The sequence below is a fragment of the Dicentrarchus labrax genome, unplaced genomic scaffold (assembly GCF_905237075.1).
Source record: "Dicentrarchus labrax unplaced genomic scaffold, dlabrax2021, whole genome shotgun sequence".
Lineage (NCBI taxonomy): Eukaryota > Metazoa > Chordata > Actinopteri > Moronidae > Dicentrarchus > Dicentrarchus labrax.
In genome coordinates, this window is record NW_026136708.1 from 23,533,468 (window position 1) to 23,556,610 (window position 23,143).

General features: G+C 39.6%; 2 protein-coding genes across 7 annotated transcripts in view; both read left to right on the top strand.

Annotated features, from left to right (window-relative positions):
• The first annotated feature begins 1,224 nt into the window (after positions 1 to 1,224).
• Positions 1,225 to 10,284, top strand: LOC127368343 (NACHT, LRR and PYD domains-containing protein 14-like). 2 transcript variants are annotated; one of them, XM_051409039.1, is made up of 7 exons: positions 1,225 to 1,969; positions 2,579 to 2,858; positions 3,287 to 5,081; positions 5,185 to 5,358; positions 5,487 to 5,660; positions 8,085 to 8,131; positions 8,504 to 10,284. In XM_051409039.1, exons 2-7 carry the CDS (start codon positions 2,588 to 2,590, stop codon positions 9,037 to 9,039), a joined length of 2,997 nt encoding a protein of 998 aa, XP_051264999.1. In that variant the 5' UTR covers positions 1,225 to 1,969; positions 2,579 to 2,587; the 3' UTR covers positions 9,040 to 10,284. The 2 variants fall into 2 exon arrangements, with proteins under 2 accessions (XP_051264999.1, XP_051265000.1); XM_051409040.1 differs by lacking the exons at positions 8,085 to 8,131; positions 8,504 to 10,284 and adding an exon at positions 8,046 to 8,079 and having other exon boundaries at positions 1,234 to 1,969.
• Positions 10,285 to 15,127: 4,843 nt separating this feature from the next.
• kif26aa (kinesin family member 26Aa) overlaps positions 15,128 to 23,143 on the top strand; it is a 66,099-nt gene continuing 58,083 nt past the window's right edge. For all 5 annotated transcript variants that reach the window (XM_051408958.1, XM_051408959.1, XM_051408961.1 and 2 more), the window contains exons 1-2: positions 15,128 to 15,196; positions 16,057 to 16,320. In XM_051408958.1, coding sequence (XP_051264918.1) covers positions 15,137 to 15,196; positions 16,057 to 16,320 — 324 coding nt within the window. In that variant the 5' untranslated portion in view covers positions 15,128 to 15,136. The remainder of the gene's footprint in view (positions 15,197 to 16,056; positions 16,321 to 23,143) is intronic.

A 23,143-nucleotide genomic window follows, 5' to 3' on the forward strand; every position in this document is an offset into this window, starting at 1 on the left:
TCTCTCTCTCTCTCTCTCTCTCACCCCAACTGGTCGAGACAGACGACAACCCACCTAGAGCCGAAGGATCTGTCCTAGGTTTCTGCCTTTTAACAGGCAGTTTTTCCTTGCCCTTGTCTCCAAGGTCTTGCTCATGGTGGTACTGTTGGGTCTCTGTAAATAATGTTATAAGGAGTTCGGTCTAGACCTGCTCTATTTGAAAAGTGTCCTGAGATATCTTCTGTTATGAATTGGCGCTATACAAATAAAACTGAATTGAATTGAATTGAATCTTTCGACAAAAAATCTTAAATAACATAAAAAACAATAACAACTTTTAATCATGGTCGTCTTTGGATAACAATGACCAAACCTCAAGTGGATTTGGACAATAAACTGAGTTTTGAACAACACAGCAAAGACATTCACAAAAGCTAAAGACTCTCTGCCATCTACAAATTCAAAGCTCTTTCTGCTGCTTCTTTATAAAGGCATAATCCGATCCTTTACTGTTCCCCCTGTTCGAAATCAGTTGACTCCTAGGTCTCTACAGACAAAATTAAGGGGTTAATGCAGAATTCAGCAGTGGAGTTTTTTAGTTGTGAAGAAATTTGTTTCCCAGGCTCAGTCTTAAATTACCAGTGTAATTAATTGAGATTACATGATATCATTGTTAAGCCCATATTATACAGAATTTTGAGTACTGTACATTATGGTCTTGCTCTTAAAGTACAAGGTATTTAAAATGTTTGTCTCCCCTGGCCTTCAAAGCCTTCAACAGACATACATACACTTCCAAATGTTCACCAGCTGGGATGATGATACTTTATCCAGGCTGAAATATTAACACCCTAATCAATTGTTGATGGTTCTGTTTTTGATATAGTCACTAATCTTCATAAAAAAGCTAGATCAAGATTAGGCAAAAACTATACTATAACCATGTTAGCTGAATCTACTATCTCTATACTCTATATTCTTCTTCTTCTTCTTCTTCTTATTATTATTATTATATTAATAAAAACATCTGATGTCGTAAAGAGCAGCAGCACGAAATCAGTTATAATACAAATTTGAAGGTGAATCTCTGTCATAATCCAAAAAAAAATCAGTTTCTAGTAATATAATATTGAACTTTAAAGTTCAGGTTGATCCTGACAGATTTTACATGTATAATCTAATTTGGTACTTTATATATATATATAGATAGATAGATAGATAGATAGAATAAAATAGAGAATATAAACATATGATCAAATACTATATACATTAGACAAGTATGCAAATAAGTTTGAAGTTTAAAATACGAGAGGAGTTTGAAAATGTGCATATTCAGCATATATTTTTATTGTAGGTTGTTAATGTGCACCATCCAGGTTCAAAGTTTTATTCAACCTAGAAAATCAAAGCTTTAGAATTAAAATCCTTATCATCTAATGCTGATTAAAAACATGCTGACAAGACATCATTAACATAATAAAATAAAATATAATACCCTTACCCTAAGCCTGCCACTATGTTCATTACAAAGTCCATGATGTCAATGTGCAGATGTCCGTCATACATAATCAGTAAAGCACTTTAGATAAGCTCTGGTATATTTAATGCAGGTTCCACATTGTTCAAGGGCTGTTGTGTTTGTGTCAAAATAAGAGCATGTCCACCTTCCACCCTGACATTTACACCCTAACACATTTAAAAACACACCAGACAAAACAACTAATAGTACTAAATCTGTTATAACTATGATGAAATACATTTAGATTAAATAAAAAACAACAGTAATGAGTTAGTAGATAGTGTCTTTGGCAATTTGTAAGTCCTGCTGTTTACTGACATTGATTATGTGATTTTGACCAGAAAAACTTAACTCTCACTGTTTTTTTCACAATAGTGTTGCAGATTCTTTGGCAATTTATAAGAGAAGAATCAAGTCTTCGAGGTGCCGTGCCCCCAAAAAACAGCATCCTTCTCCGGGAGTGAGAGCCAGGTGGGTCCTGCTGTTTGCTGATCGTGATTATGTGATGTGATTTTGAAAAAAAAAACAAAAACGTTCACAATGCCTTTGTCATGTTCCAGGATGCACTGTGAGTAAAGATCTGTCTCATAAAACAATCTTACAAGACAGGCCCTTATGACTTTTTGATTTACAGGTGGAAACTGAGTGGAATCCAGCAGAAAAATATCACAGCTCTCAATGTTACAATGCATATTTCCAATTTGAGTTGTTGATGACAAATTAAGGATCTAAAATACAAAGCTTAGGCCTTTATTTTCCATGTTTTGATAAAGTGATAACATAGTCTACTTCTTAATATTTGCCTTTGGGGGAAAGTATCAAGTCTTTTCAAGTCAAAAGACACAAGTCCAAGTAAAGTCATTGGTATTAAAGTCCAAATCGAGATGCAAGTCTTTTTGATTTTATCAAAGTGAGTTGACTCAAGTCTGACTCGAGTACCAAGTCATGTGACTCAAGTCCACACCTCTGGTCAACATTACAATTGTAAACAGTTAAAATGCAAAGCTTTACAGATGGTGCAAGTGATCAGGGCTTAGTAAATGGTCAATTGTGTAATTGATTTTCTGTGGGTATCCTCAGGGAGGAAAGATGGCAGCATCTAAAAGGGTCCTTCTTGCAACTTTGGAGCATTTGGGCACCGAGGAGTTTAGAAAATTCAAGTGGTACCTGCAAGGGGTTCTGGAAAGCTTCCCAGCCATCAAAAAGAGTCAATTGGAGAATGCAGACAGAGAGGACACAGTGGATCAGATGGTGCAGGCCTACTGTATAAACACTATTAAAGTGACCACAATGGTTTTACGGGAGATGAATCTGAATGATCTTGCAGAGAAATTGTCAATACCGACCTCAAAACCCACAGGTAAGTCATGGTATGAAATAAATAAATAGAAAATGGATGTAACATAGAGCAAACTTGCATCTTACTTACTTTAAACTTACTTTTCAGCTAATGTCCTTCTCTTACCTAAAAAGAAGGACAGATATATTGTTGCACGTTGGCTTAAAAAACATTCACCAGAGAAAAACATTTCAAAAGTGTATCTGAGAACAAAAAGTGACCTAACAAAGTCAGTTCTGCTTTTTTTGCCTCTACTGGTAGAATGTTCACGCTTCAACACCAGTACCATTGTAAGATACTGCTAGGACAATATTAATACATTCTATGATTAAAATTTTCCCTATTCACGACTGAGTTGTCAAATGAGCTGAATAGAATGAATGAAATGAATACAGAAATGTGTACAGTTGTTTATAGTCAATTAGTTTATGCATTTGTTTGTTCTTCAGAGATTCCTGTTGAGTGCCAGCAAAAATTAAAATCTAAATTACGGAAGAAGTATCAATATGCTTTCGAAAAAATCACACAATCAAGAAATTCAACTCTTCTAAATAAGATCTATACAGAGATCCACGTTACAATGGAAGAGACTGGAGAGGTCAACATGGAACATGAGGTCAGACAGATTGAAACAGCATCCAGGAAACCAGACAGACCAGAAACAACAATCAGACAAGAAGACATCTTTAAAGCCTCACCTGGAAGAGATGAACCAATCAGAACAGTGATGACAAAGGGAGTGGCTGGCATTGGGAAAACAGTCTTAACACAGAAGTTCACTCTGGACTGGGCTGAAGACAAAGCCAACCAGGACATACAGTTCACATTTCCATTCACTTTCAGAGAGCTGAATGTGCTGAGAGAGAAAAAGTACAGCTTGGTGGAACTTGTTCATCACTTCTTTACTGAAACCAAAGAAGCAGGAATCTGCAGGTTTGAAGAGTTCCAGGTTGTGTTCATCTTTGACGGTCTGGATGAGTGTCGACTTCCTCTAGACTTCCACAACACTGAGATCCTGACTGATGTTACAGAGTCTACCTCAGTGGATGTGCTGCTGACAAACCTCATCAGGGGGAACCTGCTTCCCTCTGCTCGCCTCTGGATAACCTCTCGACCTGCAGCAGCCAATCAGATCCCTCCTGAGTGTGTTGACATGGTGACAGAGTTAAGAGGGTTCACTGACCCACAGAAGGAGGAGTACTTCAGGAAGAGGTTCACAGATGAGAAGCAGGCCAGCAGAATCATCTCCCACATCAAGACCTCACGAAGTGTTCACATCATGTGCCACATCCCAGTCTTCTGCTGGATCACTGCTACAGTTCTGGAGAAAGTGTTGAAGACCAGAGAGGGGGGAGAGCTGCCCAAGACCCTGACTGAGATGTTCATCCACTTCCTGGTGGTTCACTTCAAACTGAAGAACGTCAAATATGATAAAAGAACAGAGACGGATCCACATTGGAGTCCAGAGAGCAGGAACATGATTGAGTCTCTGGGAAAACTGGCTTTTGAGCAGCTGCAGAAAGGCAACCTGATCTTCTATGAATCAGACCTGACAGAGTGTGGCATCGATATCAGAGCAGCCTCAGTGTACTCAGGAGTGTTCACACAGATCTTTAAAGAGGAGAGTGGACTGTACCAGGACAAGGTCTTCTGCTTCATCCATCTGAGTGTTCAGGAGTTTCTGGCTGCTCTTCATGTCCATCTGACATTCATCAACTCTGGAGTCAATCTGCTGGCAGAAGCAAAGTCCTGTGGGGCTGAGGTACAGACGAACAAACATGAACCAACAAATCTCTATCAGACTGCTGTGGACAAGGCCTTACAGAGTCCAAATGGACACCTGGACTTGTTCCTCCGCTTCCTTCTGGGTCTTTCACTAGAAACTAATCAGGCCCTCCTAAGAGGTCTGCTGACACCGACAAGAAATTGCTCACAGACCACTCGGGAAACAATCCAGTACATCAAGAAGAAAACCACTGAGAATTTCTCACCAGAGAGAAGCATCAATCTGTTCCACTGTCTAAATGAACTGAAGGACCGTTCTCTAGTGAATGAGATTCAGTGGTACCTGAAATCAGGAAGTCTCTACACAGCTAAACTCTCTCCTGCTCAGTGGTCAGCTCTGGTCTTCATCTTACTGTCATCAGAAAAAGATCTGGACATGTTTGACCTGAAGAAATACTCTGCTTCAGAGGAGGCTCTTCTGAGGCTGCTGCCAGTGGTCAAAGCTTCCAACAAATCTTTGTAGGTGGAAACATAAACAAAAAGTGTATTAATAGTAAAAATGCTTAATAAGTTACCAATAATAAACAAATCATGTCTTGCTTCATTGATATTTCTTCCCCAGGCTGAGTCTTTGTAAACTGTCATGGAGAAGCTGTGAAGCTCTGTCCTCAGTTCTCAGCTCCCAGTCCTCTAGTCTGAGAGAGCTGGACCTGAGTAACAACGACCTGCAGGATTCAGGAGTGAAGCTTCTCTCTGCTGGACTGAAGAGTCCACACTGTGTATTAGAAACTCTCAGGTCAGAATGTAAATGATAAGCTGGTTTTTATTAACTGTTATCATTGAATTTCAGTGAGATGATCAATTTATGTTATTTGCAGTATAATATACTGTCATTCTGAATTTCATTGTGGATAATATTTTCAGTCTCTCAGGCTGTCTGATCACAGAGGAAGGCTGTGTTTCTCTGGCCTCAGCTCTGAGTTCCAACCCCTCCCATCTGAGAGAGCTGGACCTGAGCTATAACCATCCAGGAGACTCAGGAGTGAAACTGCTGTCTGCTGGACTGGATGATCCACACTGGAGACTGGACACTCTGAGGTATGGACAGACATTTTTTGCTTTTTGTTACTGATGGTGGGCCAGAAATTAATGGGGTTTACCATCAGGAATGATTTCTTAAATACTGTAATTCTGCTTGTGAAAGCAATGTGGCTTAGGAATGTCTGACATCTTCTATTGGACAGACACCCTTTCAGTGAAAATATTCTTCCCTCCGTAAACATTCATGTATAGTTTGGAAGAAAGGCAAATACAATACCATACCAAATTGGAAAAAAAAGGGTTTTCATCCAGGCTGTTTATTTGTTGACTATAAGAGATATACTAAAGTCAAATATTGCAAGTTAAACAATTCAGACCGCAGCTTCCTACCAGAGGGAAGTGTTTCAAAGAGTTTGTGGCCAGGGTGGGAGGGGTCAGCCACAATCTTGCCTGCATGCCTCAGGGTCCTAGAGGCGTACAGGTCCTGGAGGGATGGCAGATTGCAGTTGATCACCTTCTGAGCAGATCGAATGATTCGCTGCAGTCTGCCCTTATCCTTGGCAGTGGCAGCAGCATACCAGATGGTGATGGAAGAGGTGAGGATGGACTCGGTGGCGGTGTAGAAGTGCACCATCATCGTCTTTGGCAGGTTGAACTTCCTCAGCTGCGGCTGATGTTCAGCTCCCACTTGAGGTCCTGGGTAATGATGATACCCAGGAAGCGGAAGGACTCCATAGAGTCAACCGGGAAGTCACACAGGATGATGGGGGCGGGCGGGGCTGGGTTCTTCATGAAGTCCACAACCATATCATTGGTTTTTAGAGCAATTAGCTCCAGGTTGTTCTGGCTGCACCAGGTCACCAGATGGTCAATCTCCCATCTGTAGATGAGCCCAATGAGGGAGGTGTCTAGAGCTTGATGGGACTGGTGAGGTGGAGCTGATGAGGGGTGTCACGGGGGGATGTTGTCAGGACTGTCTCTTTGTCTGTCAAAGCGACAGTAGAACTCATTCAGATCGTTTGCTAGGCGCAATTCGTTGATGGAGTGGGGGGTTTTAGGTTTGTGATTGGTAATCTGTCTGAGCCCCTTCCAGACAGAACCAAAAGACTGCTGTTGTCAGCCAATTACACACCTACTGTTTGTTAAACACTAGATGCAATTCTATTGACTCCACGTATCCATATCCATATCCATGTCTTACCAACAATGTAAGACATTAAATTATTCCTAGGACATGTCTGCTGATGATCTCCGGATGATTCTCAACACTCCATCCACAGTTTGAGTCATCTGCTAAAGGGGTTGGTTTTGGGATTTGATCTATTTTCTTCCTTTACTGCCAGCACTGTTGGGAACTGTAATAATTTTTGCTTTCTTGGTAAGTCTGACAACTGCCCTGTGAATTACCTATGTGATCCAAGCAGTTTTTCTGTGACCTTTGTAAAGGGGAGGTTAAAATGGGTCTATAGTTGGCTAAAACCCGTGGGTCAAGAGTGGGCTTTTTAAAAGGTTTAATTACAGCTATTTTAAAGGACTGTGGTACATATCCTGACAATAAGGAAAGACTGATCATATCTAGTAAAGAAGTGCCAATTAAAGGTACGACTTCTTTTAGCAGCCTAGTTGATGGCTTCGATGAAGAAAGTTAACTGATGAAGATCGATGAAAAAACTGTCTAAATATATATCTGATTTTACATTAGTTAATGTTCCTGAACTTGGAGAGCCAGTGAGGGCATTTGGTGATTAATTTTGTCTCTTATAGTAATAATTGTATTATAAAAGAAGCTCATGAAGTTGTTGCTACTTAAGGTTATGTGGATACGTGGCTCAATAGAGCTGTGACTTTAGTCTAGACGAGAGTGATATCAGGTCAACACTAGAATACCTCAGGTAAAAAAGTACACATAAAGTACAAATACAAATACAAGCTAAAGTATCAGGAAATGTATGCTTGCATGAAGGTTTGGCCTTCGCAGTACACTGGTTCAGCCAGATGACGCTGTGTTTTTTTTTTTGTTGGAGCCTCTGTTTTGGCATCTCCACTGTGTCCCTGTGCTGGCCTGTGCAATGTTCAATGTTTTTGACTACATTATCACTGCAGCCTTCAGCAGTGAGCTCTCCCTTGCTTTCTCTCTCTCTCTCTCTCTCTCTCTCTCTCTCTCTCTCTCTCTCTCTCCCCTTTTGCTATCACTCTACAGCTATCCTGTCCTATCATATTAAAGGCAGTAAATGCCTTGATGTTCCAATGTGAATCTTGCTGAAACAGTTTATTGTAAGGTACAACACATTCAGAAGGGTTTTACCATGTGGGAGGAAAACTGGGCAAACAGTTGTTATTATAGTTGGTCAGTACATCACACTAATACAAATTCCAAAACAACAAAATATGTACAGACCATGTAATTGTGTTTTCTTGTTTGAAAAATGACAATTCAATCAGAGACAAAATGCTGGTCTGACTGTGTCCTGACTCCTCCAGGGTGGACAACGGTGGAGAACACAGGCTCAAACCTGGACTGAGAAAGTGTAAGTGTAGATTTTGTTTAATTCATGACATAAAAACGGCACACTGTCAATTTCTCTTTTTTTCACTTTTTTACTTTTGGATTAAGTCAATACCAAATATGCAACAACAGTTGAAAGAAATATCGATAGGAACATTGTAACTTTAGAAAAGAAAATGGAAACCAAGATTTGTTTTCCATTTAAAAGGTGTACTCTGCTCAGTGTCATCTCATCTTTACTAAATGTAACTGTAATCTGATGTATTCTGATACATGTAATGTTACTCTACAAGTCTGATCATGAATCTGTTTCAAATGTACAATAAATCAAGTAGTAAATAAACAAACAAACTCAACAAATAACCGGCTGCTGTTGTGTGTGTGTCTCCATCAGATTTCTGTGAACTCACGGTGGACCCAAACACAGTGAACAGATTCCTTAAACTGTCTGACAACAACATGAAGGTGACTCGGATGAGAGAGTGTCAGTCATATCCTGATCATCCAGAGAGATTTGATGACTCCTGTCACCTGCTGTGTAGCAATGGTCTGACTGGTCGCTGTTACTGGGAGGTTGAGTGGGAAGGGGAAGTTCATGTAGCAGTGACTTACAGAAGAATCAGCAAAAGAGGAAACAGCAAGGGCAGCAGGTTTGGAAGGAATGATCTCTCCTGGAGTCTGGGTTGCTTTGGTGATGGTTACTCTGTTTTTCACAATAGTAGAAGAACAGACCTTCATCCTTCCTCTTCTTCCTCCGGTAGAGTAGCAGTGTATGTGGACTGTCCTGCTGGGACTCTGTCCTTCTACAGAGTCTCCTCTGACACACTGATCCACCTCCACACCTTCTACACCACATTCACTGAATCTCTTTATCCTGGGTTTGGGTTTCGCACATTTGACTCCTCAGTGTTTCTGTGTTCTCTAGGTTAGAGAGTCTCCTCTGTAGAAAAACTCTCATACTGCTGACTAAAGATGGCTGCTTATGTGGTATTAAGTCATAGTATTTAAAGACCTGTCAATCCATTTGGGACTTATAACAGATTCCAATAATTTGATTTAAATTTTGGTACTGGATGGAGCATCACTTTGTTTTACAATATCAAAATAACATTTGCTTTTTCTATATTACAAAAGATGAAAAGACGAAAAACATAATTAAACTCAATATAGAACAGTTTAGGGTGACCAGATGAGAATGAGTGAAACTCCCTGTAAAAACACCAGACAAACAAACAAATTGATTGAGAGTTTTCTCGTTTGAAGTCTTTCCTTCTGGTGACAACAACAGATTGTTGCTCATCTCACCCATATGCGATAATTATTAATGACAATTTGGCATTGCTCCAAAATACATAATAGTACACTGCAATATTTTTTAATATTAGTGTCACTAATCTATTACTCTCACTGGTTCAGGATAGGATGGGCTGTCCCAAATGTTTCAGGTCACCTTAGTGCAATATCCAGTGGACATTAGAGGAAATGCAGTTTAACGCACTTCAGCTCTGACGTCAACGGTCTGCTGATGAGGCTGCTGATTGGTCAAGTTGCAGACATCACCATATCGCCATCCACAATGAGCCATGTTGTTATCAAAAATAATAGATTATCCTGCTTTAACCACTGCTACTTCTCAGTGATCAAAGTTTTATTTGTATGAAGGAATCACGGAAATGTATTGTTATACACCACAAGAATGTGTAACGGACTGACAATTTGCAGTTCCTTCTTATTTTCATTCATATTTTGAGTTAACACACGTAAACAGTGGTTTTTATTCAACATTTTTCCGTTTTATATTATAAATCCAGTGTTCAGTCACTTTGTTCGAGCTTCTCAGAAACACAAATATATGTTTTTTGTATTTTTATTAACATCTGTGTAATCATCTCAATCATCTGATTTTTTTTTTTATCTTTGATTTTAACAAACTGCATCAAGTAAATTAGCCAATCTTCATTGAGTTGTTAATCTTTGTTTTAAGTTCTTATTTCGGAAACAAGCTCAGAAAAGATTCATTGTTTGGAAGTGTTTGATTTATTCTAAAGCTGATATCTGCTGAATCACATGTGTATTACTGTTCAGCATATACAACATTTAGACCAAATCTAAATTATATCAACATTGTGATGTTTGGATATCTTCTTCAATAAATGTTATGAGACAAAAACTGAATTTAATTGAATTGAATTGAGTCTATGTGTATACGTACAGAAGTATTTGGTAATTAGGTCTGCAACAATGTGTAGGTGGACAACAATTGTTACTGTCAATTATGGTGATAATTTACTTGTGAGAATAGGGGACAATCTACTTTAATATACATTTTAATATATCATCCAATTAAACCCATTAAAGCTCCAGTGTGTAACATTTAGGAGGCTCTATTGGCAGAAATGTAATATCATATTTATGTAAAAGTATGTTTTAATGAGTGTCTGCTGTGGTGAACGTTCTGAAAATGCACTATGAAAAGCACATTTCAGATTCTTTACACCTGAACTCTTACCATGTTGTTTGATGTAGTCGATATACACGCAGACAACCAGTAAAAAATATGACTTCATTGCCAAGGTTGGAATTTAAATTTAAAAAAGGCTACCAGTCACAATGTGTTTAATAGGCCTACAAATCTACTACTGTGCATTGCAAATATTCTTTAAAACTGTTATCTTTTGCACATTCCTGCACAAACTGTACATCTTCCACCGTATCTATTATTGCCTTTATTATATTTGTTCATTTAATTTTCTATTTTTCTATATATGCTTTTTGTTTCCCTTGTCCCGTGTTTATTGTTAAGGACCAATATACGGAGGCTTTATGTGAAAGCCTACTTAAAAAAACAATGAATATGTTAACGATGAATCTTTAAAAAATACTACAGTTAGTCATGGAGTTCCACAAGGTTCTGTACTTGGACCAATACTATTTACTCTATATATGCTCCCTTTAGGCAAAATTATTAGGAATCACTCCATTACCTTTCACTGTTGTGCAGATGATACGCAGTTATATCTATCAATCAAGCCCGATGAAATTAATCAATTATCTAAATTACAAACATGTCTTTAGGACATAAAATCCTGGATGAGCTGCAATTTTCTGATGTTAAACTCAGAAAAAACGAAATTCTTGTACTTGGCCCCAAAAATCTTAGAGACTCATTGTCTAAAGATATGGTTACTCTATGGCATTAACTTGGCCTCTAGCACCACTGTCAGGAATCTTGGAGTTATCTTTGATCAGGATTTGTCATTTAACTCCCACATAAAGCAGACCTCTAGGACTGCCTTCTTTCATTTATGTAATATTACAAAAATTAGACACATCCTATCACAGACAGATGCAGAAAAACTAATCCATGCATTTGTTACTTCAAGGCTGGATTACTGCAACTCTTTATTATCAGGTTGCCCCAATAAGTCCATTAAAACACTCCAATTAATTCAGAACGCTGCAGCACGAGTACTGACAGGAACTAGAAAAAGAGATCACATCTCTCCTGTACTAGCTTCTCTGCATTGGCTCCCTATAAAATTTAGAATAGATTTTAAAATTCTCCTCCTCACCTACAAAGCTCTTCATGGTCAGGCCCCTTCATATCTTAAAGAACTCATAGTACCCTATTACCCCTCTAGAACACTACGTTCTCTGAATGCTGGGCTACTTGTGGTTCCTATAGTCTCTAAAAGTAGAACAGGAGCCAGAGCCTTCAGTTACCAAGCTCCTCTCCTGTGGAACCAGCTTCCAGTTGTGGTTCTGGAGGCAGACACCCTCACCACATTCAAGAGTAGGCTTAAGACATTCCTCTTTGATAAAGCTTATAGTTAGGGCTGGATCAGGTGAGTCCTGAACCATCCCTTAGTTATGCTGCTATAGGCCTAGACTATCGGGGGATTTCCCATGGTGCACTGAGCTCCTCTCTTCCTCTCTCTTTCTGCACTCATTCATGTTCCATTAATGCATGTTACTAACTTCACTTCTTCCCCGGAGTTCTTGTCCTTTTTCGTCTCGCAGGTTCTTATCGATCCTGGTGGAGCCTCCTGCCATGGTCCTGCTAGATTGCCATTACCAATACTGTTGTTGCTGTGTACCTGTCTGTCTGTCTGTCTGTCTGTCTCTGTCTGTCTGTCTGTCTGTCTCTCTGACCTGCTCTATTTGAAAAGTGTCCTGAGACATCTACTAGCAACACCCTCTGCCACTCTGTCTCTTGCCAAGGAAAAAGGGGAAGAGACACAGAACAACCAGAGTGGGAGGGGTCATCACAGACTGCTGGGTTGGAGTGAATTGTTTGTTGACCAATTTCTCAAATACTTCCGAGAGGTAAAGCGAGATGGATAGAGGACCAGTGCCTGAAACTGAGCTAGCAGGTTGACAGGAGTAAGATTCAAAGGCACAACCAACCTTAAAGAAAATGCTTATTGAAATAGTTCACCATTTTGACTTTATCCGATATAACAATGTCTTCTGTTTGGATTGCAGTAAGAGATTGAGAGGATGTTATGTTATTTTGTTCTTATGATTTTAACAGTCTTAAGGAATTGTTGTTTACAGTAATTTGATTTTGCCTTGCTGGTTGAATGGGGGCATTTGTTCCTTATTTCTCAAAAGGATTCTCAGTCAGATGTGTTCATTGCAGAGCAGATGTTTTTGATGGATAGGCTCAGACAATCCAGTATGAAAACAAGGATATAGCAGTTTTTGATATATACAGTATGTTTTGTATTTGTAGGAGTATGTCTGTTCAGGGTTATGGTTTGTTAAAAACAGTTTCTTTCCATCTGCAGCTGGCCTCATTAACAAAGGCCCAGACCCCCCACTGTCACTGACTCTCGTACCCACTCTGTATATATGCATTACATTAATGCACTCCCATCTTCTGTACAGTTTTCTTATCTTCTCTCATCTTTCTTATCTTTATTTATTTATATTTTTAAAAGTACTTTATTCTTGTGTGTGTGATTTGTATATTTTTGTGTGATTGTATATTTTAAGTACCATTGCACCAAGACAAAGTGTGTATAAAAACCTACCTGGCAATAAATTCTGATCCTGATTCTGATTCTGAGGTTGGAAGGGAACAAGTTTTTAAAATAAGACCAAGCATCCTCAACATTGGGGATAAGGCCAGGTCTGGTCTGCTGCTAAAAATCCTTTAGCAGACCTTAGGGCGTGTATCATGACTAAGGCAGAAATCATATTTAAAGATGTGGTAATTATTAAGTTTTATTCTTGTTACACTCAGGAGAGTGGAGACTGCAGTCAACAGATTCATGACTTTAGAATTGGACCATTAAATGGTTTATCTGTAAATATACAAAGCAGATTGAGAATGGACCTATATTATTTAAATTCACATTAAATACATATATAAAATTTAAAAAAAAAATTATATACGAGTGCATCTCAATAAATTAGAATATCATGGTAGCGTTAATTTATTTAAGTAATTCAATTAAAAAAGTGAAACTAATATATAGATTTTATAATATTTCAAGCCTTTATTTCTTTTAATTTTGATGATTATGGTTTACAGCTAATGAAAACCTGGAGTCAGTGCATCAAGAGCCACCACACACAGATGTATCCAGGACATGGGCTACAACTGTCAGAAGGGTCTTACCTGGGCTAAGGAGAAAAAGGACTGGACTGTTGCTCAGTGGTCCAAAGTCCCCTTTTCAGATGAAAGTGAAGTTTGCATTTCATTTGGGAATTGAGGTCTTCCTCCAAAGTCTGGAGGAAGAGTGGAAAAGAATCCAAGTTGCTTTTAGTCCAGTGTGAAGTTTCCACAGTCAGTGATGATTTGGGGATCTGCTGGTGTTTGTCCACTGTGTTTTATCAAGTCCAAAGTCAACACGGCCATCTACCAGGACATTTTAGAACACTTCATGCTTCCTTTTGCTGATAAGCATAATGGAGATGCTGATTTCATTTCCCAGCAGGACTTGGCACCTGCCCAGACTGCCAAAAGTACCAATACCTGGTTCAATGACTATGGTTTTACTGTGCTTGATTGGCCAGCAATCTCACCTGACCTGAACCCCATAGAGAATCTATGGGCTATTGTCAAGAGGAATGTGAGAGACACCAGACCCAACAATGCAGATGACCTGAAGGCCGCTATCAAAGCAACCTGGACTTCCATAACACCTCGGCAGTGCCACAGGCTGATTGCCTCCATGCCACGCTGCACTGATGCAGTAATTCATGCAAAGGAGCCCCGACCAAGTATTGAGTGCATATATATGAACATACTTGTGAGTAGGCCGACATTGCTGTATTAAAATGTATTGGTCTTATGAAATATTCAAATTTCTGAGATACTGAATTTTTGGTTTTGTTAGCTGTAAGCCATAATCATCAAAATTAAAAGAAATAAAGGCTTGAAATATTTCAGTCTGTGTGTAATGAATCTATATATGAGTTTCACTTTTTGAATTGAATTACTGAAATAAATTAACTTTGTCGTGATATTCTAATTTATTGAGATGCACCTGTAGAACCATCTGTTGAACTATTATCATTTCAGAATAATATATTATTATTATTATTATTGGATTATTATTATTATTATTGATGCATTAATGTGTTCATTATGTTAATGGTGCTGCTGGTAAATGCTGAACACTAGGATCAAAAAAGTCTGATCTTAACTGACTATAATAATAATCTTAATCTGTAAAGTAACTAAAGGTATAAAATAATGTAGTGGAGTAGAAATACAAAGTGAATGAAAGTTCAAGTACCTCAGAACAGGATTTTGTACCAAATAATGTTTAGTAATTATTAACTCAGTATACATACAGCAGTTATGTAACAGAGTGTCAGAGCAGAGGATCTAATCTCAGCCTTCACTTCCTGTCCTGTAGTCTGAAGGTTCACGCTTCAGTGGCATCATTCAGTTCACACACTCACTTCCACCGGCTCACCGAGACTGAAGCTGCGTCTCTGACAGCAAATGTAGGAAAGAGAATTATTAAATAATCAGAGTGTTTTATTTAAATAATAGAGTTTATTAAGAGGGATGTACTCACAGTACTGGAACACAGCTCGGGGACACAGACCGGACTACAGGAGATACACAGTGAGTATCACTTTATTCTCTTCATAGAAAACTAAACTGTTCTTTAAAGCATCCTGTGACTATGTTCATATAATATAATATAATATGATGCCTGTTGTATGTAATATATATGCTGTCTTTATCACTTTTCACTCCATTTTTGATTGTTTGCCCCGCCCTGATTATTCCACCTTTCCCTTACCTGTGCGTTTAGTCTTTGTGTTCCCTTGTTCCATCAGTTTCTGTCAGTTAATCCTGGTTGTTTTGTCCTTGTGTTTCTCTGCTGTTTATTTTACTTTTTGCTTTACCTGGAGCTGCATCTGTTTGTGTACCTGTCTGTAAGATTAATTATTACATGAAATCACTGAAGTCATCCTGCTGCCTGTGCTGTTTTGCATTTAGATCTAATCCTGAGTTCCCACTGGTTTGAAAGCATCAGATTTCATGTAATGAAATGTATGTTTACTATATGTGTTAAATAAATAAAAGTTACAAAGAAAAACAGACTAGACCTAACTTTCAAATTAAAACCATTATTATGAAAGTCAGTCGAGTAAATTAGGGATCTACTAGAGGAAAAATTCCGCTGACATTTCAGTGTTTATTGATTGAGTTTGCACATTTTATCTCATTTTACCAATCTGTGCTGTGCTCAGCCTTACTGTAAATTATAGCCATTATATATATATATCTTTATTTTGAAGGTTTTCATGTCTCGCTCTGTTGTGCTTGATGCATGTTAACCTGTTATGTTTATACAGTCTGAAAGCAGTCTGAAGTTAAAAGTCTTGAATCTGCTGTCGATCATAGAAACAGAAACTGTCACTGATGTAATGTGCCGAAGGTCAAAAGGTCAACAGGTTGTTTCTGTCTGCCTGCAGGTGGTGGAGGGCGAGACTCCTCTTCCTCTGGGCTCGACGTGTCGCAGGAAGCGCCTTCGTTCCGCAGGAGAGGATGGTGAGGAGACGATAAGCTGCGCGTCCCGGCCGAACCCGGAAGGTTCACTGTCGGCCAGCGAACTGAGCCGCTACGGCAAGCCGGAGGAGGAGGGGGAGGAGCTGCAGAGGCTGTGTCAGCGCTGCCACATCATGACGTCACAGCTGAACAGACAAGCTGCCGCTCTGGCCGACAGCGCCGCTCTGAAGGTCGGGAACACTAAATGTTTAAATGATGATGTAAGCTAGGGACAGGAGAGGGGCGGGACCAAACAGAGCTCATGACAGTGAAAATGAAGTCTCACAAAGCTGATTTCCCTCCATAGAAAGTGATTATATTGCAGGTAGACGTCATTATTTCTGCTTTCAGAGAAAGAAAACAGGACGTCGGTTTAAAGAGGACACACACTCCTTTAAAGGAGCAGTGTGTGAATGATCTGATATATGAATATTATATTAATGTTACATACTGGAGCTTTAAGTCTGAAAATCAGATTTCTTTCTCATTTTCAAATTGTTAGAAAATAACATTTTCATTTTGAATTATATGTTGCTTCAGGTTACATTGTTTACATTTCATCTTCAAATTTTTAATATTACAACATTTGAATATTGTCCAGTGTAAACTGGAATCAAATAGTCCCCTACAGGCTTCCATACAGGTTCACTATTATTTCTGCTTTCAGAGAAAGAAAACAGGACGTCAGTTTAAAGAGGACACACACTCCTTTAAAGGAGCAGTGTGTGAATCTTCCTGTTGCTGTGAGTTCTCAGAGCTAGTGAAGTGTGGAGGCCTCGGTTCAGACGTGTTCAGAGAAGTTAGTTTGACATTGAGCTTGTCTGTCAGGTTTTTATAACAAAGCGAGGACATGAGTGCAGCTCTGATGGGGCGAGAGAGCTTCACTTTCTATGGTGTTAACTCTCTCTCTCTCTCTCTCTCTCTCTCTCTCTCTCTCTCTCTGGTTGGCTCCGATTTGCCCGATGATCTGATTTTGCTGCCTCTTTCTCTTTTCATGTCATTCTTTCTTGTGCTCGCTCGCCCGCTCGGTCTCTCACTCAGTTCTTCGCTCTGCTGCACACACACACACACACACACGCACACACTCTGTTGGACTGTTTGTTGTAGATAGTTGCAGGTTTGAATCCAGGTGTGCACTATAATAGTGGACACACATTAATTTGTAATAGAGACTGACGTTCATGAATGAGTTGAATCCTGTCTTTCTTTCTTTCTTTCTTTCTTTCTCCTTTTTTACTAATCACATTAATATACGACAGAATAATGCAAAGATCCTATCACGTATTTGAAACAGGAATGTTTCACTGATTATGTTTTTATTAAAGGTAATTATATCAAGTGTAAAATTAAAGTTGATGAACTGTCACAGTCAGCATGTGGTGGCACTATGGTTGCGTGCCAGGACACCATGTGTAGACCACAACGTGAAAATGTCTATAAACTACAAAGACTTACTTCCTGTTTCTAGTAGGTGGCGCTGTGATTATGACAACAACAACTTTCTGCAAAACGTCGAATTTTCATACATATCGGCAAAGACACTGTAAAGCCATTCTACTGCGCCGATGTCCGAGACCGTTAGGGTCTGCAGTGGTCGCTGCTCAGGCCCCTGGGTAAATTATAGACATTTTAGGATTTAGTATAATTAGACTGAATAATTTAAGTGATATATGTGCACGTATACCAATCAATCATAAGTCCAAATATTCCTAAATTAGATGAATTATAAAAGCCAGAAGTGGAACTAAATGATCTGGTTCTCTATAATGAGCCAAACTTCCCGTCACTAGAAGTTAACCCTCTGAACCCCGAGCAGTTTATTGTGCTGCCGTCGTATGTTTACTCACTTTGGGTATTTTACTGCAATATTTAAGTCCTGCACCTCTAACACAGCCATGGCTGGAAGTATTCACAATCTTAGCAATAATGCCATACACGATAAAAATGATTCATACCAAACAAACATAAACATGCCAACGTGTTGTGGTGCAGCAGCTCGTTGTGCTGACAGGAACTGGAGCACTAACAGTTTAAAACTTGAACTACATACAGTATCATAATACTGCGTGAGGCTCAGGGTCCTGCTGAAGATAAATGACTCTGTGTTTGAGGACAGATGAAGCCCCAGATCTGTTTGAGGCGACAAATGGAGTCCAAACGAAGCTGTTTGTAAGTGAGACTGATGATCACTGCTCACTGCAGGACCTGAACACCAACCCCATCCTTCAGCCTGCTGGAACACAGCGACCACGTCCTCTGAAGAGAACAACGGAGAGCACGACTGAGAGTGAACTCTGGACTGCAGACTCAGATTGTTCCTTTGGTTCAGTTTGTCACAGACATATAATACATGTTAAGTGTTAAAGCAGAAAACATTCCTGTGACTAAATAATCAAAACTGAATTTATCATTGAAATGTTTTATAGCAAAAAAACATGTAATATTTATTAGACTAAGATTAATAATATAAAATGTGTGACATATTTTGTTGTTTTTATTTTAGAACCTGGTATGTAATATTGATAGTGCCAGATACTTAACAGTAAGACAGGAAGACATATGAAACATGACATGGTAACACAAATATTGACAGCAACAACAACAACAACAAATAGTAAAAGTTAAAAAAACACTACAGCACCGAACAACTTGCAGAGAGAAAGGTTGCATTTATTGGGTCCCGTCCGTTATGATGTATTAACACTTTAAAACTCCAAAGTCACAGAAACAAACTTATGGAGGCATCGGTAGAGCAGAAATTGCTGCGTTCTGGAAGTAAACTGAGAGTTTCTGTGAGCTTAGAGGAGAACATAGAGGATATAACAGCCTCAGTTCCCCGTCAGTGAATCCCACAGAGCGTTCTGTGCAGAGGGAACAACCACTGATATTACAGGATTAGAGACCATCAACATGTCACAATGTGATTGGACAAGGGGGCGCTGTTTACTGCATTTGAATATTGTCCACTAAGGGACCAGTCTCTAGGATTTAGTGGCATCTAGTGGTAAAGTTGCAGATTGCAACCAACTGAACACCGCTCGCGTCAGTATTTGACGATCTTGGAATGACAAGCTGTGAAGTTTGTAGGAGAAACTGAGGTTGCTGCGAAACTCGTGAAAAACATAAAAACACATCTAGAGCCAGAGTTTGGTTTGTCCGTTCTGGGCTACTGTAGAAACATATTGGTTCAACATGGCGGACTCCGCCAGCAGAGGACCCGCTCCCACTGTAGTTACACGATTCTTATTTATACACTAATGCAAACATACCTATGAATATTATATTAATGTTACATACTGGAGCTTTAAGTCTGAAAATCAGATTTATGTCTTTTTCATTTTCAAATTGTTAGAAAATAACATTTTCATTTTGAATTATATGTTGCTTCAGGTTACATTGTTTACATTTCATCCTCAAATTTTTAATATTACAACATTTGAATATTGTCCAGTGTAAACTGGAATCAAATAGTCCCCTACAGGCTTCCATACAGGTTCACTACAACTATATCAGTGAGGTCAGACTCAGATATCTGTCCTCACCTCGCTCTGTCACCACACATCACCTTCAACATGGCCGCCGAGCAGCTCATGAGGACGAGTCTGGAGCACAGAGTCGCTCCTCGCTACGCTAACAAGCATCAGAGGAGCTCAGAGCCTGGAGGGTTGGAAACGAGCTCCGCATGGACGACGACAGACGATCATATCAGACCTCTAATCAACTGAATTAAAGCGGCTCCATTGACTCATTACAGTTCTCACTTTATATTAACGGCTGCTGGAGTTCCGGGTTGAGACGACGTTTTATCATCATCAATCCCAATCTGCCTCAGAGAGCGTCGGTACAACAAGTCCTCAAGGTTCGACTTCACAGGACGGAGAAATGACTGAATGTACAACACGAGTGTGTGTGTGTTTGTGTGTGTGTGTGTGTGTGTGTGTGTGTCTGTGTGTGTGAGACAGACTGTTTATCAGTGCAGAGTCAGCGTCCTCTGAGGCTCCTCACAGCAGTAAATCTGTCCCCAGGGGCCCCGGCACCGGCCCCAGTCCGGGCCACCCCCCACACCTCACTGCTAACAACAGACTGAGAGGAAATCAATACAGACATTAAAAAGAGGGAAAACCTCCAGATCTCTGCTACCTGAGGTCAGAATGTCTCTTCAACAGGATCTTATTCCATTATTAATCTCTGAATGAGTCGGGTTGATCGGGAGGAGGAAGAGGAGGAGGAGGAGGAGGAGGAGGAGGAGGAAGAGAGGTCCTTGGCCAAGGTGGCTGAAGTGAATCCAGGGGAAGTTTCCCTGGAGAACACACACACACACACACACTCACACACACACACACACACACTCTCACACACACACACACACACACACACACACACACACACACACACACACACACACACACACACACACACACACACACACACACACACACACACACACACACACACACACACACACACACACACACACACAGACTCACACACAAACACACACACACACACACACACACACACACACACACACACACACAGACTCACACACAAACACACACACACACACACACACACACACACACACACACACACACACACACACACACACACACACAGACTCACACATACAGTGTCAGAGTTTGATGCTGGAGTCAGTCAGACGTTTGCGTTTTAGTAGATATGATGTTCTCACCACTGAACACCCCCCCTCCACTGTGACTGATGTTTTTATCCCATAATGCCGTTTGTTTGTTTGTTTATTTAAAGGGACAGTGCACATGAGGGGCGGCTGTGGCTCAGAGGCTGATCGGGTCATCCCCTAATCGGAAGGTTGTGGGTTTGATCCCCGGCTCCTGGTGCCACATGTCGAAGTATCCTTGAGCAAGATACTGAACCCTGAATTGCTCCTGATGCCGTGTGTGAGTGTGTGTGAGTGTGTGTGAAAGGGTGAATGTGTGTGAAAGGATGAATGTGTGTGAAAGGGTGAATGTGTGTGAAAGGGTGAATGTGTGTGAAAGGGTGAATGTGTCTGTAGTGTAAAAGCGCTTTGAGTGGTCAGAAGACTAGAAAGGAAACTACACAAGTACAGGTCCATTTACCATTTACATTAATAAACAGCTGTAAGAAGGTTTTGTTTAGAGGATTCCTACAGCCACCGACCCAGTGACCGTATAACCGAGTTCAGAGTGGAAACCTGTTGAATAGAAACAAGACTGAACCTGATGATCAGCAGCCGTGAAGCTGCTGTCTGCTGACCCCCAGGTGACACACTGAGTTTATAATTCATCTAAAATTGATTTTGTTGTTTAGTGAACAGTTGACAGAACCTGTGATTTCCAACGTGTTCTCCGTTCTGCTGACTGCAGGTTCCACCGTCAAGTAAAACAAACGTCAGTAAGGAGACGTTTTCCCAGCAGCCCTCATGATTAATGAGATAATTAGAGCCGAGGGAGGCGACGCAGCGAGTTCAGCTTTTACTTTCAGAAACATCAAACACGCGTTAAAAGAGTAATTAGCATTCAAAAGTCTCTCATATCCAGAGAGGGGAATTACTGTGTTGATTAATGCGACTGTCGGGTGAAATGAATTGAGTGGAAAAATCTATTTTCTCTGAAAGTGCAGAGTGAAAATAATCTCTGTAGAGTAAGAAGTTAGTTATTTCTGTTTCACAGCCTGTTAGAGTTTGTATGAACAAAGCCCAGAAGAGGCCAAAGACAAATAGACTCCTTCTGTTAGTCATCAGGGCAAACACTCAATTAGAAATAAGATCATTTACAACTCAAACAGGACAATTAAAGCCACAGTGAACCAAAAAGACCTGTTGAAAAGCAGGTTAATGATATTTTATTTTATGTCCAGTTCAGACAGACTTTAATGTTCTTTATGGAGAACCATCTTAAGGGTGTTGTTATAATCATTACTTCTACAATCAGAACCTACTGAATATAAAAACAGTGTTTAGGATCCGTTTGTCTTTTAACACGATACAATGACTGCTGGTAAATAAATCTCATCCCAAAATCTTTTTTGTACAATAAATCACTTTTTAAATTATGATGCTTTTGTTTCTTATGAAGTAAAAAAAATTGTTTCAACTTGTGTTTAAATGCTCCTGGTTCAGGAGAAACTCTGGTTTACAACATAATGGACATGAAGATGGAAACAAAACCTGAATGTATTTTGAAACAATTTACACCTTTTGATTTTGGAGATTTACTAATAAAATATATAATATTAATCATTTTCTTTCTTCTCTATTAGGATGGGACCACTCTCCGTTTCCTCTGACAACAGAGCGAATGTAGAGAGATGTTCATAGAGACTGTTGGGGGCTGCAAATAATCACATATGAATATTTGCTTGGAAAAGCCCCCAAATGAAGATATTTGATCTCAGAAACATTATTGTGGTACATTAGTACCGAATAGAAATATCTAAAGGCGGCATTAGAAATCAATACATTGCTTTATTTCCATATCTTTTTCATCCAGTCTCAGCTGGTCAGTCTGGTGAGGGGGGGGGCAGCCTTGGTGGTGGTCTCGTCTTCATCCTGCAACCACTGACGGTTGATGAAACGTGAACATTGTTAATTGAGACTGTGACGAGCTGCTGGACACTTCATTACTGTCTCTGTTCACTTTAATTACTGTTGCTGTCTGTCAGCGGAGGTCAGTCAGCTGATCACCACTGACTCACATCACTGAACCTGAACCTCCACAACAGCACAGACAGCAGGAACCCAGTCCCACTGCTTCACTGCAGACTGAATACTGTAAATATAGAATATAAAGCAGCACTTAGAGCCTAATGGAGGGAAGTTACAGGTTCTTTTAGAGCATTAATATATCATCTAACATTATATTCTCTCTATATATAAACATTAATATATCATCTAACGTCATATTCTCTCTATATATAAACATTAATATATCATCTAACATTATATTCTCTCTATATATAAACATTAATATATCGTCTAACATTATATTCTCTCTATATATAAACATTAATATA

Coding starts and splice junctions, on each gene's coding strand:
- LOC127368343 (XM_051409039.1), top strand. CDS start 2,588: ATGGCAGCATCTAAAAGGGTCCTTCTTGCAACTTTGGAGCATTTGGGC. Junction 5,661..8,084: donor TGGAGACTGGACACTCTGAG/GTATGGACAGAC, acceptor TGACTCCTCCAG/GGTGGACAACGGTGGAGAAC. Junction 8,132..8,503: donor CAAACCTGGACTGAGAAAGT/GTAAGTGTAGAT, acceptor TGTCTCCATCAG/ATTTCTGTGAACTCACGGTG.